Here is a 24,906-nt window from a genome sequence, read left to right as displayed (position 1 = left end):
TCCTAAGGTTGTTTCTAATAGGAATATCAATCAGGAGATTGTTGTTCCTTCTCTGTGTCCTAATCCTTCATCAAAGAAGGAACGTCTGTTGCACAATCTTGATGTGGTTCGTGCTTTAAAGTTCTACTTACAAGCAACTAAAGATTTCCGTCAAACATCTTCATTGTTTGTTGTTTATTCTGGTAAACGGAGAGGTCAAAAGGCTACGGCTACCTCTCTTTCCTTTTGGCTGAAAAGCTTCATCCGTTTGGCTTATGAGACTGCTGGCCAGCAGCCCCCTAAAAGAATTACTGCTCATTCTACTAGAGCAGTGGCTTCCACATGGGCTTTTAAAAATGATGCTTCTGTTGAACAGATTTGTAAGGCGGCGACTTGGTCTTCGCTTCATACTTTTTCCAAATTTTACAAATTTGATACTTTTGCTTCTTCAGAGGCTATTTTTGGGAGAAAGGTTCTACAAGCAGTGGTGCCTTCCATTTAAGGTACCTGTCTTGTCCCTCCCTTCATCCGTGTCCTATAGCTTTGGTATTGGTATCCCATAAGTATGGATGAATCCGTGGACTCGATACATCTTACAAGAGAAAACAGAATTTATGCTTACCTGATAAATTTCTTTCTCTTGTGATGTAGCGAGTCCACGGCCCGCCCTGTCTATTTAAGACAGGTAGTATATTTTTATTTAAAAAACTTCAGTCACCACTGCACCCTATAGTTTCTCCTTTTTCTTCCTAGCCTTCGGTCGAATGACTGGGGGGTGGAGCTAAGGGAGGAGCTATATGGACAGCTCTGCTGTGGGTGCTCTCTCTGCCACTTCCTGTAGGGAAGGAGAATTTCCCATAAGTATGGATGAATCCGTGAACTCAATACATCACAAGAGAGAGAAATTTATCAGGTAAGCATAAATTCTGTTTTTTAATATTGGCATATTTGGTGGTGACCAGTGAGGGAGGGAAGAGAGCTGTTTGGGAGGGATCAGGGGTGGGACATGTCATTTGGGAGGGTAATCTCTACACTAACGCTAAAATTAACCTTACAAGCTACCTAATTAACCCCTTTACTGCCGGGAATAATAGAAGTGTAGTGCACAGCAGCAGTTAGCGGATTTCTAATATATGTCTGCTATTTCTTAACAAAGGGGATCCCAGAGAAGCTTTTTCAACCATCGGTGCCATGATTGCACAAGCAGTATGTAAATAATTTCAGTGAGAAACCAAAATGGGCCTAGATCAATACCTTGGGCTGTCTACTTAAAAAATATATATAGTTTTGACAGGTAAAATAACCAAGGCTCTATTTTTGATAGCAAAAATGATGTTATCCGGTATTTTGGGCAATTTTCTCTTGTAAGGTGTATCCAGTCCACGGATCATCCATTACTTGAGGGATATTCTCATTCCCAACAGTAAGTTGCAAGAGGACACCCACAGCAGAGCTGTTATATAGCTCCTCCCCTAACTGCCATATCCGGTCATTCTCTTGCAACTCTCAACACGCATGGAGGTAGTAAGAGAGAGTGGTGAAAAATAGTTAGTTTATTTTCTTCAATCAAAAGTTTGTTATTTTTAAATGGTACCGGAGTTGTACTATTTTATCTCAGGCAGAAATAGAAGAAGAATCTGCCTGAGTTTTCTATGATCTTAGCAGGTTGTAACTAAGATCCATTGCTGTTCTCACATATGTCTGAGGAGTGAGGTAACTTCAGCGGGAGAATGGCGTGCAGTTTATTCTGCTATGAGGTATGTGCAGTTACAATTTTTTCTAGAATTGGAAATGCTAGAAAATGCTGCTGATACCGGATTAATGCAAGTTAAGCCTGAATACAGTGATTTAATAACGACTGGTATCATGCTTACTCTCAGGGGTAATACCCTTATATAAATGCAATATAAAAATTTTGCTGGCATGTTTAATCGTTTTTATATATGCTTTGGTGATAAAACTTATTGGGGCCTAGTTTTTTCCACATGGCTGGCTTTATTTTGGCCTAGTAACAGTTTCCTGAGGCTTTCCACTGTTGTAGTATGAGTGGGAGGGGCCTATTTTAGCGCTTTTTTTGCGCAGTTAAAATTACAGACTGAGACATCCAGTTTTCCTCAGAAGTCCCCTGAATGCTACAGGACATATCAAAAGGGCCTAAAGTCGTTTATTGGGGAAGGTAGGACTGCTGTGGCAGTTGATTGTGACTGTTAAAAAAACGTCTGTCGTTTTTTTGATCCGTTTTTTGAACTAAGGGGTTAATCATCCATTTGCAAGTGGGTGCAATGCTCTGTTAGCTTATTATATACACTGTAAAAATTTCGTTTGATTTACTGCCTTTTTTCACTGTTTTTCAAATTTTGACAAAATGTGTTTCTCTTAAAGGCACAGTACCGTTTTTTATATTTGCTTGTTAACTTGATTTAAAGTGTTTTCCAAGCTTGCTAGTCTCATTGCTAGTCTGTATAAACATGTCTGACATAGAGGAAACTCCTTGTTCATTATGTTTAAAAGTCATGGTGGAACCCCCTCTTAGAATGTGTACCAAATGTACTGATTTCACTTTAAGCAATAAAGATCATATTCTGTCTTTAAAAAAATTATCACCAGAGGAATCTGACGTGGGGGAAGTTATGCCGACTAACTCTCCCCACGTGTCAGATCCTTTGACTCCCGCTCAAGGGACTCGCGTTCAAATGGCGCCAAGTACATCTAGGGCGCCCATAGCGATTACTTTACAAGACATGGCGGCAGTCATGGATAATACACTGTCAGCGGTATTAGCCAGACTACCTGAATTTAGAGGTAAGCGAGATAGCTCTGGGGTTAGACGAAATGCAGAGCATACTGACGCTTTAAGAACCATGTCTGATACTGCCTCACAATATGCAGAAGCTGAGGAAGGAGAGCTTCAGTCTGTGGGTGATATTTCTGACTCAGGAAAGATACCTGATTCTGATATTTATACATTTAAATTTAAGCTTGAACACCTCCGCGTATTGCTCAGGGAGGTTTTAGCTGCTCTGAATGACTGTGACACAATTGCAGTGCCAGAGAAATTGTATAGACTGGATAAATACTTTGCAGTGCCGATGTGTACTGATGTTTTTCCAATACCTAAAAGGTTTACAGAAATTATTACTAAGGAATGGGATAGGCCAGGTGTGCCGTTCTCTCCACCTCCTATTTTTAGAAAAATGTTTCCTATAGACGCCACCACACGGGACTTATGGCAGACAGTCCCTAAGGTGGAGGGAGCAGCTTCTACTCTAGCAAAGCGTACTACTATCCCTGTCAAGGACAGTTGTGCTTTTTCAGATCCAATGGATAAAAAATTAGGTTACCTTAAGAAAATGTTTATTCAACAAGGTTTTATCCTACAGCCCCTTGCAGGCATTGCTCCTGTCACTGCTGCTGCAGCGTTCTGGTTTGAGTCTCTGGAAGAGGCTTTACAGGTAGCGACTCCATTGGATGACATACTTGGCAAACTTAGAGCACTTAAGCTAGCCAATTCTTTTGTTTCTGATGCCATTTGACTAAACTAACGGCTAAGAATTCTGTTTTTGCTATACAGGCGCGTAGGGCGCTATGGCTTAAATCATGGTCAGCTGACGTGACTTCAAAATCTAAGCTGCTTAACATTCCCTTCAAGGGGCAGACCCTATTCGGGCCTGGTTTGAAGGAGATTATTGCTGATATCACTGGAGGAAAAGGTCATGCCCTTCCTCAGGACAGGTCCAAATCAAGGGCCAAACAGTCTAATTTTCGTGCCTTTCGAAACTTCAAGGCAAGTGCGGCATCAACTTCCTCTAATGCAAAACAAGAGGGAACTTTTGCTCAGTCCAAGACGGTCTGGAGGCCAAACCAGACCTGGAACAAAGGTAAGCAGGCCAAAAAGCCTGCTGCTGCCTCTAAGACAGCATGAAGGAACGGCCCCCTATCCGGTAACTGACCTAGTATGGGGCAGACTCTCACTCTTCGCCCAGGCGTGGGCAAGAGATGTTCAGGATCCCTGGGCGTTGGAAATTATATCCCAGGGATATCTTCTGGACTTCAAAGCTTCCCCCCCAAAAGGGAGATTTCACCTTTCACAATTATCTGCAAACCAGATAAAGAGAGAGGCATTCTTACACTGTGTACGAGACCTCCTAGTTATGGGAGTGATCCATCCAGTTCCAAAGGAGGAACAGGGACAGGGTTTTTACTCACATCTGTTTGTGGTTCCCAAAAAAGAGGGAATCTTCAGACCAATTTTGGATCTAAAGATCTTAAACAAATTCCTCAGAGTTCCATCATTCAAAATGGAAACTATTCGTACCATCCTACCTATGATCCTGGAGGGTCAATATATGACTACAGTGGATCTAAAGGATGCTTATCTTCACATTCCGATACACAAAGATCATCATCGGTTTCTCAGGTTTGCCTTTCTGGACAGGCATTACCAGTTCTTAGCTCTTCCTTTTGGATTAGCTACAGCCCCAAGAATCTTCACGAAGGTTCTAGGGTCGCTTCTGGCGGTCCTAAGGCCGTGGGGCATATCAGTGGCCCCTTATTTAGACGACATCCTGATACAGGCGTCAAACTTCCAAATTGCCAAGTCTCATACGGACATAGTACTGGCATTTCTGAGGTCGCATGGGTGGAAAGTGAACGAGGAAAAGAGTTCTCTATCCCCACTCACAAGACTTTCCTTCCTAGGGACTCTGATAGATTCTGTAGAAATGAAAATTTACCTGACGGATTCCAGGTTATCAAAGCTCCTAAATTCCTGCCGTGTTCTTCATTCCATTCCGCGCCCTTCGGTGGCTCAGTGCATGGAAGTAATCGGCTTAATGGTAGCGGCAATGTACATAGTGCCGTTTGTACGCTTACATCTCAGACCGCTGCAACTATGCATGCTCAGTCAGTGGAACGGGGATTACACAAATTTGTCCCCTCTACTAAATCTGGATCAAGAGACCAGGGATTCTCTTCTCTGGTGGCTATCTCGGGTCCATCTGTCCAAAGGTATGACCTTTCGCAGGCCAGATTGGACAATTGTAACAACAGATGCCAGCCTTCTAGGTTGGGGTGAAGTCTGGAACTCCCTGAAGGCTCAGGGATCGTGGACTCAGGAGGAGACACTCCTTCCAATAAATATTTTGGAACTGAGAGCGATATTCAATGCTCTTCAGGCTTGGCCTCAGTTAGCAACTCTGAGGTACATCAGATTTCAGTCGGACAACATCACTACTGTGGCTTACATCAACCATCAAGGGGGAACAAGAAGTTCCCTAGCGATGTTAGAAGTCTCAAAAATAATTCTCTGGGCAGAGATTCACTCTTGCCCCCTATCAGCTATCCATATCCCAGGTGTAGAGAACTGGGAGGCGGATTTTCTAAGTCGACAGACTTTTCATCCGGGGAAGTGGGAACTCCATCCGGAGGTGTTTGCACAATTGATTCATCGTTGGGGCAAACCAGAACTGGATCTCATGGCGTCTCGCCAGAACGCCAAGCTTCCTTGTTACGGATCCCGGTCCAGGGATCCCAAGGCGACGCTGATAGATGCTCAAGCAGCGCCCTGGTCTTTCAACCTGGCTTATGTGTTTCCACCGTTTCCTCTGCTCCCTCGACTGATTGCCAAAATCAAGCAGGAGAGAGCATCGGCGATTTTAATAGCTCCTTCGTGGCCACGCAGGACCTGGTATGCAGATCTAGTGGACATGTCATCCTTTCCACCATGGACTCTGCCTCTGAGACAGGACCTTCTACTTCAGGGTCCTTTCCACCATCCAAATTAATTTCTCTGAGACTAACTGCATGGAGATTGAACGCTTGATTTTATCAAAGCGTGGCTTCTCCGAGTCAGTCATTGATACCTTAATACAAGCACGAAAGCCTGTCACCAGGAAAATGTATCATAAGATATGGCGTAAATATCTTTATTGGTGTGAATCCAAGGGTTACTCATGGAGTAAAGTCAGGATTCCCAGAATATTATCCTTTCTCCAAGAAGGTTTGGAAAAAGGATTGTCAGCTAGTTCCTTAAAGGGACAGATTTCTGCGCTGTGTATTCTTTTGCACAAGCGTCTGGCAGATGTTCCAGACGTTCAGGCATTTTGTCAGGCTTTAGTTAGAATCAAGCTCGTGTTTAAACCTGTTGCTCCGCCATGGAGCTTAAATTTGGTTCTTAAGGTTCTTCAAGGAGTTCCATTTGAACCTCTTCATTCCATAAGATATCAAACTTTTATCTTGGAAAGTTCTTTTTTTTGGTAGCTCGTAGAGTCTCCGAGTTATCTGCCTTACAATGTGATTCTCCTTATCTGATTTTCCATTCGGATAAGGTAGTCCTGCGTACCAAACCTGGGTTTTTACCTAAGGTGGTATCTAACAAGAATATCAATCAAGAGATTGTTGTTCCATCCTTGTGTCCTAATCCTTCTTCAAAGAAGGAACGTCTATTACACAATCTGGACGTGGTTCGTGCTTTAAAGTGTTACTTAGAAGCTACTAAAGATTTTCGTCAAACATCTGCTTTGTTTGTGGTCTACTCTGGTCAGAGGAGAGGTCAAAAGGCTTCGGCAACCTCTCTTTCTTTTTGGCTAAGAAGCATAATCTGCTTAGCCTATGAGACTGCTGGACAGCAGCCTCCCGAATGGATTACAGCTCATTTTACTAGAGCTGTGGCTTCCACTTGGGCCTTTAAAAATGAGGCTTCTGTTGAACAGATTTGCAAGGCGGCGACTTGGTCTTCGCTTCATACTTTTTCAAAATTCTTCAAATTTGATACTTTTGCTTCTTCGGAGGATATTTTTGGGAGAAAGGTTTTACAGGCAGTGGTACCTTCCGTTTAAGTACCTGCCTTGTCCCTCCCTTCATCCGTGTACTTTAGCTTTGGTATTGGTATCCCACAAGTAATGGATGATCCGTGAACTGGATACACCTTACAAGAGAAAACACAATTTATGCTTATGATAAATTTATTTCTCTTGTGGTGTATCCAGTCCACGGCCCGCCCTGTCATTTTAAGGCAGGTAATTTTTTTCATTTAAACTACAGTCACCACTGCACCCTATGGTTTCTCCTTTCTCTGCGTGTTTTCGGTCGAATGACTGGATATGACAGTTAGGGGAGGAGCTATATAACAGCTCTGCTGTGGGTGTCCTCTTGCAACTTCCTGTTGGGAATGAGAATATCCCTCAAGTAATGGATGATCCGTGGACTGGATACACCACAAGAGAAATAAATGTATCAGGTAAGCATAAATTGTGTTTTTTTTCTCTGAATGTCCTGGTAGTGAAGGGGTAAATGCATCATACAACAATGTTAAATTTAAGTGGTATTAAACAACTTCTGTCATTATTTCCATTGTGATAAAAAAAAATACATGCAACACTGCACATCTGTGTTAACCCCCTTAAAGGGACACTCAGGTCACATTAAACTTTCATGATTCAGATAGAGCATGCAATTTTAAACAACTTTCCAATTTACTTCCTTTAAAAAAAATGTGCACAGTATTTTTATATTTACACTTTTTGAGTCACCAGCTCCTACTGAGCATGTGCAAGAATTCACAGAATATACGGATTTGCATTTGTGATTGGCTGATAGCTGTCACATGATACAGGGGGAGTGGAAATAGACATAACTTTGAAATTTGTTAGAAAAAAAACTACTACTCATTTGAAGTTCAGTCTAAATGCTATTGCATTGTCTTGTTATCTTGTATTTGTTGATTATGCAAATCTACTGTATTTACTGGTCCTTTAAAGGATTTAAATGTATATTGTAAGTTCTGTTTGGGACCCGCAGAGCACTGCAGATCCTGATGGAAACTCCTGACCCAATCAGCAGAGTTAGTCGCACAACCCAGCTATGTCACTTGTGCTGCCCATTGAATTAAAGCATGTCATTTTTTGACTACAGATATAATGGGCCTTTATTAATTTAAATATTTGTTTCTAACCATACAAAAGGAGCGGAAAGAATGCAAATAAAACATGAAAAATACTTGGGAAGCTAGTAGTTACTACACTCTAAAGGATTAATTGTAGTCTAAATTCCAGTTTAAATATGCCAGGGTGTTCCTGAAAATCCTTTTATTTAATTGCCTTATTACTTTTTCCTCTTTCATTTAGCTCGAGTGGCCTCTTTACAAGAAGAGCTAAAGCATCTCAAAAGCAATCTTGAAAGAGAAGAAAAGGACAGGAAACAAGTACAAGATCTTCTCAATCATTCTGAAAAGGTGGGATGCTAACAATGAATTTCTTCAGCCAGGTGGAAATATTGGTAACCAGTGAATAAATGAAATGTTTTTTCATTTTCTTATCTTATGTGGGTTTTAACAGATGATTTTCCAATTATGTAGTGTAGATGAAACCTTAAAGGGACATGAAATCCAAAACATTTCTTTCATGATTTAGGTAGAACATAAAATTTTAAACAACTATCCAGTTTACTTCTATTATCAAATTTGCGCCATACTCTTTGTATCATTTGCTGAAAGAGCAGCAATGCGCTACTGGTTTCTAACTGAACACAATGGAAGGGGGGGTGGAATATGACAATCGGTGTGTGTGTGTGTATATATATATATATATATATATATATATATATATATATGCAGCCACCAATCGGCAGCTAGAACCTAGGTTCTTTGTTGCTCTTGAGCTTACCTAAATAAACCTTTCAGAAAAGGTTAACAAGAGAATGAAGCAAATTAAAGTAAATTGGAAAGTTACTTTAAATGTATGCTGTATCTGAATCATGAAATACACTTGGGGGTTTTATTTCCCTTTTAAAATAAATGTTTTAGGAATCCTCTTCCTGTTTGTTACTACTTTCTCTTGTAAGGTGTATCCAGTCCACGGGTTCATCCATTACTTGTGGGATATTCTCCTTCCCAACAGGAAGAAGAATTCTGCCTGGAGGTTGATGATCTTAGCGGTTTGTAACTAAGGTCCATTGCTGTTCTCACACATAACTGAAGAGTATGGGAAAACTTCAGTTGGGGGAACGGTCTGCAGATTACCTGCTTTGAGGTATGTTCAGTATTTTTATTTCTAGAGATATAAGTTCTAGAAAATGCTGACACAGCCTTGTGTAATTGAGGTAAGCCTGATGCAGAGATTTAACAGCGACTGGGATCATGCTTACAAAACAGGGTAATACTCATGTTAATACTCATATTACTTAGTGACAAAACGTTTACATGTTTCATAAATAGGACGTTTTTTCTCTGAGGGAGATAAGTCTTTATTTGGGGCCTAGTTTTCCACATGGCTAGTCAGATACTCCTAGGAGTACTTTCTTAAGGCCCCTCTGGCATCCAGTACAAGGTGGGAAGGGCCTATTTTCGCGCTCTAGATGCGCAGTTTCCTTCAGACTGAGACATCCAGCTTCCCTAGAGTAGTCCTCTGGCATCTGAGGACCACTATAGAGGGTTTATTTCTTCCCTAAATCGTATTTGATGGCAGGTAGGAGCCTCAGCAGAGCTGTGGCAATGTGTTTAACTGTATTTTAACGTTTTTTGCATCCGGTTTGGGGCCTAAAGGGTTAATCATCCATTTGCAAGTGGGTGCAATGTTGCTTTGGTCCCTTACACACACTGTAAAAATTTCAAAGACTTCACTATATTTTTACACTGTTTTGCAGTTTAAGTGCTAGTTTTTTTCTCTTAAAGGCACAGTAACGTTTTTATTTAATTGCTGTTTCACATTTATTAAAGTGTTTTCCAAGCTTGCTTGTCTCATTACTAGTCTGTTAAACATGTCTGACATAGAGGAAACTCCTTGTTCAATATGTTTGGAAGCCATTGTGGAACCCCCTCTTAGAATGTGTATCAAATGTACTGAAATTTCTATAAACTATAAAGACCATATTATGGCGCTTAAAGATTTTTCTTCTGTTATGTGTGATCAGTCCACGGGTCATCATTACTTCTGGGATATAACTCCTCCCCAACAGGAAATGCAAGAGGATTCACCCAGCAGAGCTGCATATAGCTCCTCCCCTCTACGTCACTCCCAGTCATTCTCTTGCACCCAACGACTAGATAGGATGTGTGAGAGGACTATGGTGATTATACTTAGTTTTTATAACTTCAATCAAAAGTTTGTTATTTTACAATAGCACCGGAGCGTGTTGTTGCCTCTCTGGCAAAGTTTGAAGAAGAATCTACCAGAGTTTTTACTATGATTTTAACCGGAGTAGTTAAGATCATATTGCTGTTTCTCGGCCATCTGAGGAAGGTAAAAGCTTCAGATCAGGGGACAGCGGGCAGATGAATCTGCATTGAGGTATGTAGCAGTTTTTATTTTCTGAATGGAATTGATGAGAAAATCCTGCCATACCGTTATAATGACATGTATGTATACTCTACACTTCAGTATTCTGGGGATGGTATTTCACTGGAATTACTCTGTTAAAAGTACACTAAACCTTTTAATAGGTATTTATCATGTTAAACGTTTTTGCTGGAATGTAGAATCGTTTGCATTTCTGAGGTACTGAGTGAATAAATATTTGGGCATTATTTTTCCACTTGGCAGTTACTTGTTTTAATTGTGACAGTTTCGTTTCTCTCTCACTGCTGTGTGTGAGGGGGAGGGGCCGTTTTTGGCGCTCTTTTGCTACGCATCTAAAATTTCCAGTCAGTTACTCTTGTATTTCCTGCATGATCCGGTTCATCTCTAACAGAACTCAGGGGTCTTCAAACTTCTTTGGAGGGAGGTAGATTCTCTCAGCAGAGCTGTGAGACTTATATATTGACTGTGATTAAAAAACGTTACTCTGTAATTTTTATTTTCAAATTTAATTATGGTTAATTTACTAATGGGAACAAACCTTTGCTAAAAGTTGTGTTGTTTTTAAGGATTGAGACTATAACTGTTTTTCAGTTCATTATTTCAACTGTCATTTAATCGTTTAGTGCTTCTTGAAGGCACAGTACGTTTTTGTTAAATAAGATTGTAACCAGTTGCAAGTTTATTGCTAGTGTGTTAAACATGTCTGACTCAGAGGAAGATACCTGTGTCATTTGTTCCAATGCCAAGGTGGAGCCCAATAGAAATTTATGTACTAACTGTATTGATGCTACTTTAAATAAAAGCCAATCTGTACAATTTGAACAAATTTCACCAAACAACGAGGGGAGAGTTATGCCGACTAACTCGCCTCACGTGGCAGTACCTGCATCTCCCGCCCGGGAGGTGCGTGATATTATGGCGCCTAGTACATCTGGGCGGCCATTACAGATAACATTACAAGATATGGCTACTGTTATGACTGAAGTTTTGGCTAAATTACCAGAACTAAGAGGCAAGCGTGATCACTCTGGGGTGAGAACAGAGTGCGCTGATAATACTAGGGCCATGTCTGATACTGCGTCACAGCTTGCAGAGCATGAGGACGGAGAGCTTCATTCTGTGGGTGACGGTTCTGATCCAAACAGATTGGATTCAGATATTTCAAATTTTAAATTTAAATTGGAAAACCTCCGTGTATTACTAGGGGAGGTTTTAGCGGCTCTTAATGATTGTAACACTGTTGCAATACCAGAGAAATTGTGTAGGTTGGATAAATACTTTGCGGTACCGGCGAGTACTGACGTTTTTCCTATACCTAAGAGACTAACTGAAATCGTTACTAAGGAGTGGGATAGACCCGGTGTGCCGTTCTCACCCCCTCCAATATTTAGAAAGATGTTTCCAATAGACGCCACCACACGGGACTTATGGCAAACAGTCCCTAAGGTGGAGGGAGCAGTTTCTACTTTAGCTAAGCGTACCACTATCCCGGTGGAGGATAGCTGTGCTTTTTCAGATCCAATGGATAAAAAATTAGAGGGTTACCTTAAGAAAATGTTTGTTCAACAAGGTTTTATATTGCAACCCCTTGCATGCATCGCGCCGATTACGGCTGCGGCAGCATTTTGGATTGAGTCTCTGGAAGAGAACCTTAGTTCATCTACGCTGGACGACATTACGGACAGGCTTAGAGTCCTTAAACTAGCTAATTCATTCATTTCGGAGGCCGTAGTACATTTAACCAAACTTACGGCTAAGAACTCAGGATTCGCCATTCAGGCACGTAGAGCGCTGTGGCTAAAATCCTGGTCAGCTGATGTAACTTCTAAGTCCAAATTACTTAATATTCCTTTCAAGGGGCAAACTTTATTTGGGCCCGGTTTGAAAGAAATTATCGCTGACATTACAGGAGGTAAGGGCCACGCCCTGCCTCAAGACAAAGCCAAAGCTAAGGCTAGACAGTCTAATTTTCGTCCCTTTCGGAATTTCAAAACAGGAGCAGCATCAACTTCCACTGCACCAAAACAGGAAGGAGCTGTTGCTCGTTACAGACAAGGCTGGAAACCTAACCAGTCCTGGAACAAGGGCAAGCAGGCCAGGAAACCTGCTGCTGCCCCAAAGACAGCATGAACCGAGGGCCCCCGATCCGGGACCGGGTCTAGTGGGGGGCAGACTCTCTCTCTTCGCCCAGGCTTGGGCAAGAGATGTTCAGGATCCCTGGGCGCTAGAGATCATATCTCAGGGATACCTTCTAGACTTCAAATTCTCTCCCCCAAGAGGGAGATTTCATCTGTCAAGGTTGTCAACAAACCAGATAAAGAAAGAAGCGTTTCTACGCTGTGTACAAGATCTGTTATTAATGGGAGTGATCCATCCGGTTCCGCGGTCGGAACAAGGACAAGGGTTTTACTCAAACCTGTTTGTGGTTCCCAAAAAAGAGGGAACTTTCAGGCCAATCTTGGATTTAAAGATCCTAAACAAATTCCTAAGAGTTCCATCGTTCAAAATGGAAACTATTCGGACAATCTTACCCATGATCCAAAAGGGTCAGTACATGACCACAGTGGATTTAAAGGATGCTTACCTTCACATACCGATTCACAAAGATCATTACCGGTATCTATGCCATTCAGCAGGCCGGACTGGACAATTGTAACAACAGACGCCAGCCTACTAGGTTGGGGCGCTGTCTGGAATTCTCTGAAGGCTCAGGGACAATGGAATCAGGAGGAAAGTCTCCTGCCAATAAACATTCTGGAATTGAGAGCAGTTCTCCATGCCCTTCTGGCTTGGCCCCAGTTAAAAACTCGGGGGTTCATCAGGTTTCAGTCGGACAACATCACGACGGTAGCTTACATCAACCATCAAGGAGGGACAAGAAGCTCCCTAGCAATGATGGAAGTATCAAAGATAATTCGCTGGGCAGAGTCTCACTCTTGCCACCTGTCAGCAATCCACATCCCGGGAGTGGAGAACTGGGAGGCGGATTTCTTGAGTCGCCAGACTTTTCATCCGGGGGAGTGGGAACTTCATCCGGAGGTCTTTGCCCAAATACTTCGACGTTGGGGCAAACCAGAGATAGATCTCATGGCGTCTCGCCAGAACGCCAAACTTCCTCACTACGGGTCCAGATCCAGGGATCCGGGAGCGGTTCTGATAGATGCTTTGACAGCACCTTGGAACTTCGGGATGGCTTATGTGTTTCCACCCTTCCCGCTGCTTCCTCGATTGATTGCCAGAATCAAACAGGAGAGAGCATCAGTGATTCTAATAGCGCCTGCATGGCCACGCAGGACTTGGTATGCAGATCTAGTGGACATGTCATCCTGTCCACCTTTGTCTCTACCTCTAAGACAGGACCTTCTGATTCAGGGTCCATTCAAACATCAAAATCTAACTTCTCTGAAGCTGACTGCTTGGAAATTGAACGCTTGATTTTATCAAAACGTGGTTTTTCTGAGTCGGTTATTGATACCCTGATACAGGCTAGGAAGCCTGTTACCAGAAGGATTTACCATAAGATATGGCGTAAATACCTATACTGGTGCGAATCCAAAGGTTACTCCTGGAGTAAGGTTAGGATTCCTAGGATATTGTCTTTTCTACAAGAAGGTTTAGAAAAGGGTTTATCCGCTAGTTCATTAAAGGGACAGATCTCAGCTCTGTCCATTCTGTTACACAAACGTCTGTCAGAAAATCCAGACGTCCAGGCCTTTTGTCAGGCTTTAACTAGGATCAAGCCTGTGTTTAAAGCTGTTGCTCCGCCATGGAGTTTAAACTTAGTTCTTAACGTTTTACAGGGTGTTCCGTTTGAACCCCTTCATTCCATTGATATAAAATTGTTATCTTGGAAAGTTCTGTTTTTAATGGCTATTTCCTCGGCTCGAAGAGTCTCTGAGTTATCAGCCTTACATTGTGATTCTCCTTATCTGATCTTTCACTCAGACAAGGTAGTTCTGCGTACTAAACCTGGGTTCTTACCTAAGGTAGTCACTAACAGGAATATCAATCAAGAGATTGTTGTTCCATCCTTGTGTCCAAATCCTTCTTCAAAGAAGGAACGTCTTCTACACAATCTGGATGTAGTTCGTGCCCTCAAGTTCTACTTGCAGGCAACTAAAGATTTTCGCCAAACTTCTTCCCTGTTTGTCGTTTATTCTGGACAGAGGAGAGGTCAAAAAGCTTCTGCTACCTCTCTCTCCTTTTGGCTTCGTAGCATAATACGTTTAGCCTATGAGACTGCTGGACAGCAGCCTCCTGAAAGAATTACAGCTCATTCCACTAGAGCTGTAGCTTCCACTTGGGCCTTTAAGAATGAGGCCTCTGTTGAACAGATTTGCAAGGCTGCAACTTGGTCTTCGCTTCATACTTTTTCCAAATTTTACAAATTTGACACTTTTGCTTCTTCGGAGGCTATTTTTGGGAGAAAGGTTCTTCAGGCAGTGGTTCCTTCTGTATAATGAGCCTGCCTATCCCTCCCGTCATCCGTGTACTTTTGCTTTGGTATTGGTATCCCAGAAGTAATGATGACCCGTGGACTGATCACACATAACAGAAGAAAACATAATTTATGCTTACCTGATAAATTCCTTTCTTCTGTTGTGTGATCAGTCCACGGCCCGCCCTGTTTTAAGGCAGGTAAATATCTTTTAAATTATACTCCAGTCACCACTTCACCCTTGGTTTCTCCTTTCTCGTTGATTCTTGGTCGAATGACTGGGAGTGACGTAGAGGGGAGGAGCTATATGCAGCTCTGCTGGGTGAATCCTCTTGCATTTCCTGTTGGGGAGGAGTTATATCCCAGAAGTAATGATGACCCGTGGACTGATCACACAACAGAAGAAAGGAATTTATCAGGTAAGCATAAATTATGTTATCTCCAGAGGATTCTCTGACTGAAAAATGGGAGATTATGCCATCTAGCTCTCCCCATGTGTCAGAATCTATAACTCCCGCTCAAGTGACGCCAAGTACATCTAGCGCGTCTAATTCTTTTACCTTACAGGACATGGCGGCAGTTATGAATGCTACCCTCTCAGAGGTATTATCCAAACTGCCAGGGTTGCAAGGAAAGCGAGACAGCTCTGGGGCTAGAACAAATACAGAGCTTTCTGAAGCTTTAATATCTGTGTCCGATATACCTTCACAATACTCAGAAGCCGAGGCAGGAAAGCTTCTATCTGTGGGTGACATTTCAGATTCAGGGAAGGCGTTGCTTCAGTCTGACTCTGAAATGACAGCGTTTAAATTTAAGCTTGAACACCTCCACTTATTTCTTAGGGAGGTTTTAGCGACTCTGGATGACTGTGAACCCGTTGTAGTTCCAGAGAAATTGTGTAAGATGGACAAATACTTTGCAGTGCCTGTTTACACTGATGGTTTTTTCCAGTCCCTAAGAGGTTTTCGGAAATTATTACTAAGGAATGGGATAGACCAGGTGTGTCGTTCTCTCCCCCTCCTGCTTTTAAAAAGATGTTTCCCATAGATGCCGCCATACGGGACTCGTGGCAGATGGACCCTAAGGTGGAGGGAGCAGTCTCTACCCTAGCTAAGCGTACAACTATCCCTGTCGAGGACAGTTGTGCTTTCCTAGATCCTATGGATAAAAAATTGGAGGGTCTCCTTAAGAAAATTTTTATACATCAAGGTTTTATTCTCCAGCCTCTTGCATGCATTGCCCCAGTCACTGCTGCAGCGGCTTTTTGGTTCGAGTCTCTTGAGGAGGCTCTACAGGTGGAGGCCTCGTTAGATGAGCTTTTAGACAGGATTAAAGCTCTTAAGTTAGCTAATTCCTTTATCTCTGACGCCGTTTTTCATTTAACCAAACTAACGGCTAAGAATTCGGGTTTTGCCATCCTGGCTCGTAGGGCGCTATGGCTTAAGTCCTGGTCAGCAGACGTTACTTCAAAGTCTAAGCTTCTTAACATCCCCTTCAAGGGGCAGACCCTATTCGGGCCTGGTCTGAAGGAGATCATTTCTGATATTACTGGAGGAAAAGGTCACGCCCTTCCTCAGGATAGGTCCAATAAGTTAAGGACCAAAAAGAATAATTTTCGTTTCTTTCGAAACTTCAAGAGTGGCGCAGCTTCAGCTTCCTCTAATGCAAAACAAGAGGGAAATTTCGCCCAGTCCAAACCAGTCTGGAGACCTAACCGGGCTTGGAACAAGGGGAAGCAGGCCAAAAAACCTGCTGCTGCCTCTAAGACAGCATGAAGGAGTAGCCCCCGATCCGGGACCGGATCTAGTAGGCGGCAGACTTTCTCTCTTCGATCAGGCTTGGGCAAGAGATGTCCAGGATCCCTGGGCATTAGAGATTGTTTCCCAGGGATATCTTCTGGAATTCAAAGGTTTGTCTCCAAAGGGGAGATTTCACCTCTCACAACTATCTGCAAACCAGATAAAGAGAGAGGCATTCTTACGTTGCGTTCAAGACCTACTGTTTATGGGAGTGATCCACCCAGTTCCAAGGGAGGAACAGGGGCAGGGTTTCTATTCAAACCTGTTTATAGTTCCCAAAAAAGAGGGAACGTTCAGACCAATCTTGGATCTCAAGATCCTAAACAAATTTCTCAGGGTCCCATCTTTCAAGATGGAGACAATCCGAACCATCCTCCCTATGATCCAGGAGGGTCAATATATGACTACCGTGGACTTAAAGGATGCTTATCTCCACATTCCGATTCACAGAGACCATCATCAGTTCCTCAGGTTCGCCTTCCTAGACAGGCATTACCAGTTTGTGGCTCTTCCCTTCGGGTTAGCCTCGGCGCCAAGAATCTTTACGAAGGTTCTAAGGCCGTGGGGCATAGCGGTGGCTCCTTACCTAGACGACATCCTGATCCAGGCGTCGACTTTTCAAATCGCCAAGTCCCATACGGACATTGTTCTGGCCTGGTCACTGGTGGAAGGTGAACAGAGAAAAGAGTACACTCTCCCCTCTCACAAGAGTTTCCTTCCTAGGAACTCTGATTGATTCAGTAGAAATGAAAATTTTTCTGACAGAGGTCAGGATATCAAAACTTCTAACTTCTTGCCGTGCTCTTCATTCCACTTATCAGCCGTCAGTGGCTCAGTGTATGGAAATGATCGGCCTTATGGTAGCGGCAATGGACATAGTTCCGTTTGCCCGCCTACTTCTCAGACCACTGCAACTTTGTATGCTCAATCAGTGGGATGGGGACTACACAGATTTGTCTCCTCTGTTAAATTTGGATCAAGAGACCAGGGATTCTCTTCTCTGGTGGTTATCTCGGGTCCATCTGTCCAGGGGAATGAGTTTCCGCAGGCCGGAAAGGACTATAGTGACGACAGATGCCAGCCTTCTGGGCTGCGGCGCAGTCTGGAATTCCCTGAAGGCTCAGGGTTCGTGGACGCAGGAGGAGGCCCTCCTTCCGATAAACATTCTGGAGCTAAGAGCGATATTCAATGCTCTTCAGGCTTGGCCTCAACTAGCTGCGGGCAGATTCATCAAAGTTCAGTCGGACAATATCACGACTGTAGCCTATATCAACCATCAGGGGGGAACAAGGAGTCCCCTGGCAATGATGGAGGTTTCCAAGATAATTCTTTGGGCAGAGGTTCACTCTTGCCATCTCTCAGCTATCCATATCCCAGGAGTAGAGAACTGGGAGGCGGACTTTCTAAGTTGGCAGACTTTTCATCCCGGGGAGTGGGAGCTCCATCTGGAGGTATTTGCCCAGCTGATTCAACTATGGGGCAAACCAGAACTGGATCTGATGGCGTCTCGTCAGAACGCCAAGCTTCCTCGTTACGGGTCCAGGTCAAGGGATCCCCAGGCAACGCTGATAGATGCTCTAGCAGTGCCCTGGTCCTTCAGCCTGGCTTATGTGTTTCCACCATTTCCTCTCCTCCCTCGTCTGATTGCCAAGATCAAGCAGGAGAGAGCTTCGGTGATTTTGATAGCTCCTGCGTGGCCACGCAGGACTTGGTATGCAGATCTGGTGGACATGTCATCCTTTCCACCATGGACTCTGCCGCTGAGGCAGGACCTTCTACTCCAAGGTCTATTCAAACATCCAAATCTAATTTCTCTGCGTCTGACTGCTTGGAGATTGAACGCTTGATTTTATCAAAACGTGGTTTCTCCGAGTCGGTCATTGATACCTTGATTCAGGCTCGAAAGCCTGTCACCAGGAAAATATATCATAAGATATGGTGTAAATATCTTCATTGGTGTGAATCCAAGGATTACTCGTGGAGTAAGGTCAGGATTCCTAGGTATTATCTTTCCTCCAAGAAGGATTGGAAAAGGGATTATCGGCTAGTTCCTTAAAGGGACAGATTTCTGCTCTGTCTATTCTTTTGCACAAGCGTCTGGCTGATGATCCAGACGTTCAGGCGTTTTGTCAGGCTTTGGTTAGAATCAGGCCTGTGTTTAAACCTGTTGCTCCGCCATGGAGTTTAAATTTAGTTCTTAAAGTTCTTCAAGGGGTTCCGTTTGAACCTTTGCATTCCATAGATAACAAGCTGTTATCTTGGAAAGTTCTGTTCTTAGTAGCTATCTCTTCGGCTCGAAGAGTTTCAGAATTATCTGCCTTACAGTGTGATTCCTTTTATCTGATCTTCCATGCAGATAAGGTAGTTTTGCGTACCAAACCTGGGTTTCTTCCTAAGGTGGTATCTAATAAGAATATCAATCAAGAAATTGTTGTTCCGTCACTGTGTCCTAATCCTTCTTCAAAGAAGGAACGTCTGTTACACAATCTTGACGTGGTTCGGGCTTTAAAGATTTATTTGCAAGCTACTAAGGATTTTCGTCAAACATCTGCATTGTTTGTTGTATATTCTGGAAAGAGTTGAGGCCAAAAGGCTTTGGCAACTTCTCTTTCTTTTTGGCTGAGAAGCATAATCCGTTTAGCTTATGAGACTGCTGGCCAGCAGCCTCCTGAAAGAATTACAGCTCATTCTACTAGATCAGTAGCTTCCACATGGGCTTTTAAACACGAGGCCTCTGTTGAACAGATTTGTAAGGCGGCGACTTGGTCTTCACTTCATACTTTTTCTAAATTCTACAAATTTGATACTTTTGCTTCCTCGGAGGCTATTTTTGGAGAAAGGTCTTACAGGCAGTGGTGCCTTCTATTTAAGTTCCTGGCTTGTCCCTCCCTTCATCCGTGTCCTAAAGTTTTGGTATTGGTATCCCACAAGTAATGGATGAACCCGTGGACTGGATACACCTTACAAGAGAAAACAAAATTTATGCTTACCTGATAAATTTCTTTCTCTTTTGGTGTATCCAGTCCACGGCCCGCCCTGTCACTAAAAGGCAGGTGTTTTTATTTTCAAAATTACAGTCACCACTGCACTCTATATTTTCTCCTTTTTCTTACTTGTCTTCGGTCGAATGACTGGAGGTGGGGGTTAGGGGAGGAGATATATAGACAGCTGTGCTGTGGGTGTCCTCTTGCAGCTTCCTGTTGGGAAGGAGAATATCCCACAAGTAATGGATGAACCCGTGGACTGGATACACCACAAGAGAGAGAAATTTATCAGGTAAGCATAAATTTAGTTTTCTTTCATGTAATTAACAAGAGTCCATGAGCTAGTGACGTATGGGATATACATTCCTACCAGGAGGGGCAAAGTTTCCCAAACCTTAAAATGCCTATAAATACACCCCTCACCACACCCACAAATCAGTTTTACAAACTTTGCCTCCGATGGAGGTGGTGAAGTAAGTTTGTGCTAGATTCTACGTTGATATGCGCTCCGCAGCAAGTTGGAGCCCGGTTTTCCTCTCAGCGTGCAGTGAATGTCAGAGGGATGTGAGGAGAGTATTGCCTATTGAATGCAGTGATCTCCTTCTACGGGGTCTATTTCATAAGGTTCTCTGTTATCGGTCGTAGAGATTCATCTCTTACCTCCCTTTTCAGATCGACGATATACTCTTATATTTACCATTTCCTCTACTGATTCTCGTTTCAGTACTGGTTTGGCTTTCTACAAACATGTAGATGAGTGTCCTGGGGTAAGTAAGTCTTATTTTCTGTGACACTCTAAGCTATGGTTGGGCACTTTATTTATAAAGTTCTAAATATATGTATTCAAACATTTATTTGCCTTGACTCAGAATGTTCAACTTTCCTTATTTCCAGACAGTCAGTTTCATATTTGGGATTATGCTTTAATTATCATATTTTTCTTACCTCAAAAAATTTGACTTTTTTCCCTGTGGGCTGTTAGGCTCGCGGGGGCTGAAAATGCTTCATTTTATTGCGTCATTCTTGGCGCAGACTTTTTTGGCGCAAAAATTCATTTCCGTTTCCGGCGTCATACGTGTCGCCGGAAGTTGCGTCATTTTTTTGACGTTATTTTGCGCCAAAAATGTCGGCGTTCCGGATGTGGCGTCATTTTTGGCGCCAAAAGCATTTAGGCGCCAAATAATGTGGGCGTCTTATTTGGCGCCAAAAAAATATGGGCGTCGCTTTTGTCTCCACATTATTTCAGTCTCATTTTTCATTTGCTTCTGGTTGCTAGAAGCTTGATGTTTGGCATTTTTTTCCCATTCCTGAAACTGTCTTATAAGGAATTTGATCTATTTTGCTTTATATGTTGTTTTTTCTCTTACATATTGCAAGATGTCTCACGTTGCATCTGAGCCAGAAGATACTACAGGAAAACCTCTGCCTGCTGGATCTACCAAAGCTAAGTGTATCTGCTGTAAACTTTTGGTAGCTATTCCTCCAGCTGTTGTTTGTATTAAATGTCATGACAAACTTGTTAATGCAGATAATATTTCCTTTAGTGATGTACCATTGCCTGTTGCAGTTCCCTCAACATCTAAGGTGCAGAATGTTCCTGATAACATAAGAGATTTTGTTTCTGAATCCATAAAGAAGGCTTTGTCTGTTATTTCTCCTTCTAGTAAACGTAAAAAGTCTTTTAAATCTTCTCTCTCTACAGATGAATTTTTAAATGAACACTATCATTCTGATTCTTTGGACTCTTCTGGTTCAGAGGATTCTGTCTCAGAGATTGATGCTGATAAATCTTCATATTTATTTAAGATGGAATTTATTCGCTCTTTACTTAAAGAAGTACTAATTGCTTTAGAAATAGAGGATTCTAGTCCTCTTGATACTAATTCTATTCGTTTGGATAAGGTTTTTAAAGCTCCTGCGGTTATTCCAGAAGTCTTTCCTGTTCCTAATGCTATTTCTGCAGTAATTGCTAAGGAATGGGATAGATTGGGTAATTCATTTACTCCTTCTAAACGTTTTAAGCAATTATATCCTGTTCCGCCTGACAGATTAGAATTTTGGGACAAAATCCCTAAAGTTGATGGGGCTATTTCTACCCTTGCTAAACGTACTACCATTCCTACATCAGATGGTACCTCGTTTAAGGATCCTTTAGATAGAAAAATTGAATCTTTTCTAAGAAAAGCTTATCTATGTTCAGGTAATCTTCTTAGACCTGCTATATCATTGGCTGATGTTGCTGCAGCTTCAACTTTTTGGTTGGAAACTCTAGCGCAACAAGTAACAAATCGTGATTCTCATGATATTATTATTCTTCTCCAGCATGCTAATAATTTCATCTGTGATGCCATTTTTGATATTATTAGAGTTGATGTTAGATTTATGTCTCTGGCTATCTTAGCCAGAAGAGCTTTATGGCTTAAGACTTGGAATGCTGATATGGCTTCTAAATCAACTCTACTTTCCATTTCTTTCCAGGGAAACAAATTATTTGGTTCTCAGTTGGATTCTATTATTTCAACTGTTACTGGTGGGAAAGGAACTTTTTTACCACAGGATAAAAAGTCTAAAGGTAAAAACAGGGCTAACAATCGTTTTCGTTCCTTTCGTTTCAACAAAGAACAAAAGCCTGATCCTTCGTCCTCAGGAGCAGTTTCAGTTTGGAAACCATCCCCAGTCTGGAATAAATCCAAGCCTGCTAGAAAGGCAAAGCCTGCTTCTAAGTTCACATGAAGGTACGGCCCTCATTCCAGTTCAGCTGGTAGGGGGCAGGTTACGTTTTTTCAAAGAAATTTGGATCAGTTCTGTTCACAATCTTTGGATTCAGAACATTGTTTCAGAAGGGTACAGAATTGGTTTCAAGATGAGACCTCCTGCAAAGAGATTTTTTCTTTCCCATGTCCCAGTAAATCCAGTGAAAGCTCAAGCATTTCTGAATTGTGTTTCAGATCTAGAGTTGGCTGGAGTAATTATGCCAGTTCCAGTTCCGGAACAGGGGATGGGGTTTTATTCAAATCTCTTCATTGTACCAAAGAAGGAGAATTCCTTCAGACCAGTTCTGGATCTAAAATTATTGAATCGTTATGTAAGGATACCAACGTTCAAGATGGTAACTGTAAGGACTATATTGCCTTTTGTTCAGCAAGGGAATTATATGTCCACAATAGATTTACAGGATGCATATCTGCATATTCCGATTCATCCAGATCATTATCAGTTCCTGAGATTCTCTTTTCTAGACAAGCATTACCAATTTGTGGCTCTACCGTTTGGCCTTGCTACAGCTCCAAGAATTTTCACAAAGATTCTCGGTGCCCTTCTGTCTGTAATCAGAGAACAGGGTATTGTGGTATTTCCTTATTTGGACGATATCTTGGTACTTGCTCCGTCTTTACATTTAGCAGAGTCTCATACGAATCGACTTGTGTTGTTTCTTCAAGATCATGGTTGGAGGATCAATTTACCAAAAAGTTCTTTGATTCCTCAAACAAGGGTAACCTTTCTGGGTTTCCAGATAGATTCAGTGTCCATGACTTTGTCTTTAACAGACAAGAGACGTCTAAAATTGATTACAGCCTGTCGAAACCTTCAGTCTCAATCATTCCCTTCGGTAGCCTTATGCATGGAAATTCTAGGTCTTATGACTGCTGCATCGGACGCGATCCCCTTTGCTCGTTTTCACATGCGACCTCTTCAGCTCTGTATGCTGAACCAATGGTGCAGGGATTACACGAAGATATATCAATTAATATCTTTAAAACCGATTGTTCGGCACTCTCTGACGTGGTGGACAGATCACCATCGTTTAATTCAGGGGGCTTCTTTTGTTCTTCCGACCTGGACTGTAATTTCTACAGATGCAAGTCTCACAGGTTGGGGAGCTGTGTGGGGATCTCTGACGGCACAAGGAGTTTGGGAATCTCAGGAGGTGAGATTACCGATCAATATCTTGGAACTCCGTGCAGTTTTCAGAGCTCTTCAGTTTTGGCCTCTTCTGAAGAGAGAATCGTTCATTTGTTTTCAGACAGACAATGTCACAACTGTGGCATACATCAATCATCAAGGAGGGACTCACAGTCCTCTGGCTATGAAAGAAGTATCTCGAATTTTGGTTTGGGCGGAATCCAGCTCCTGTCTAATCTCTGCGGTTCATATCCCAGGTGTAGACAATTGGGAAGCGGATTATCTCAGTCGCCAAACGTTGCATCCGGGCGAATGGTCTCTTCACCCAGAGGTATTTCTTCAGATTGTTCAAATGTGGGGGCTCCCAGAGATAGATCTGATGGCCTCTCATCTAAACAAGAAACTTCCCAGGTATCTGTCCAGATCCCGGGATCCTCAGGCGGAGGCAGTGGATGCATTATCACTTCCTTGGAAGTATCATCCTGCCTATATCTTTCCGCCTCTAGTTCTTCTTCCAAGAGTAATCTCCAAGATTCTGAGGGAATGCTCGTTTGTTCTGCTAATAGCTCCGGCATGGCCTCACAGGTTTTGGTATGCGGATCTTGTCCGGATGGCATCTTGCCAACCATGGACTCTTCCGTTAAGACCAGACCTTCTGTCTCAAGGTCCTTTTTTCCATCCGGATCTGAAATCCTTAAATTTAAAGGTATGGAGATTGAACGCTTGATTCTTGGTCATAGAGGTTTCTCTGACTCCGTGATTAATACTATGTTACAGGCTCGTAAATCTGTATCTCGAGAGATATATTATAGAGTCTGGAAGACTTATATTTCTTGGTGTCTTTCTCATCATTTTTCTTGGCATTCTTTTAGAATACCGAGAATTTTACAGTTTCTTCAGGATGGTTTAGATAAGGGTTTGTCCGCGAGTTCTTTGAAAGGACAAATCTCCGCTCTTTCTGTTCTTTTTCACAGAAAGATTGCTATTCTTCCTGATATTCATTGTTTTGTACAAGCTTTGGTTCGTATAAAACCTGTCATTAAGTCAATTTCTCCTCCATGGAGTTTGAATTTGGTTTTGGGAGCTCTTCAAGCTCCTCCGTTTGAACCTATGCATTCATTGGACATTAAATTACTTTCTTGGAAAGTTTTGTTCCTTTTGGCCATCTCTTCTGCTAGAAGAGTTTCTGAATTATCTGCTCTTTCGTGTGAGTCTCCTTTTCTGATTTTTCATCAGGATAAGGCGGTGTTGCGAACTTCTTTTGAATTTTTACCTAAAGTTGTGAATTCCAACAACATTAGTAGAGAAATTGTGGTTCCTTCATTATGTCCTAATCCTAAGAATTCTAAGGAGAAATCATTGCATTCTTTGGATGTTGTTAGAGCTTTGAAATATTATGTTGAAGCTACGAAATCTTTCCGTAAGACTTCTAGTCTATTTGTTATCTTTTCCGGTTCTAGGAAAGGCCAGAAAGCTTCTGCCATTTCTTTGGCATCTTGGTTGAAATCTTT

The 24,906-nt window shown here is 42.3% G+C and overlaps 1 protein-coding gene across 1 annotated transcript in view; it reads left to right on the top strand.

Annotated features, from left to right (window-relative positions):
- ROCK1 (Rho associated coiled-coil containing protein kinase 1) overlaps positions 1-24,906 on the top strand; it is a 1,092,122-nt gene that overhangs the window by 671,344 nt on the left and 395,872 nt on the right. Inside the window, exon 17 of the mRNA XM_053714968.1 lies at positions 8,103-8,209. Within this exon, the coding sequence (XP_053570943.1) occupies positions 8,103-8,209 (107 nt within the window). The remainder of the gene's footprint in view (positions 1-8,102; positions 8,210-24,906) is intronic.

This window comes from Bombina bombina, chromosome 5 (assembly GCF_027579735.1).
Source record: "Bombina bombina isolate aBomBom1 chromosome 5, aBomBom1.pri, whole genome shotgun sequence".
Lineage (NCBI taxonomy): Eukaryota > Metazoa > Chordata > Amphibia > Anura > Bombinatoridae > Bombina > Bombina bombina.
Note: the sequence above shows the minus strand (reverse complement) of the source record. Positions and strands in the feature narration are given on the sequence as shown.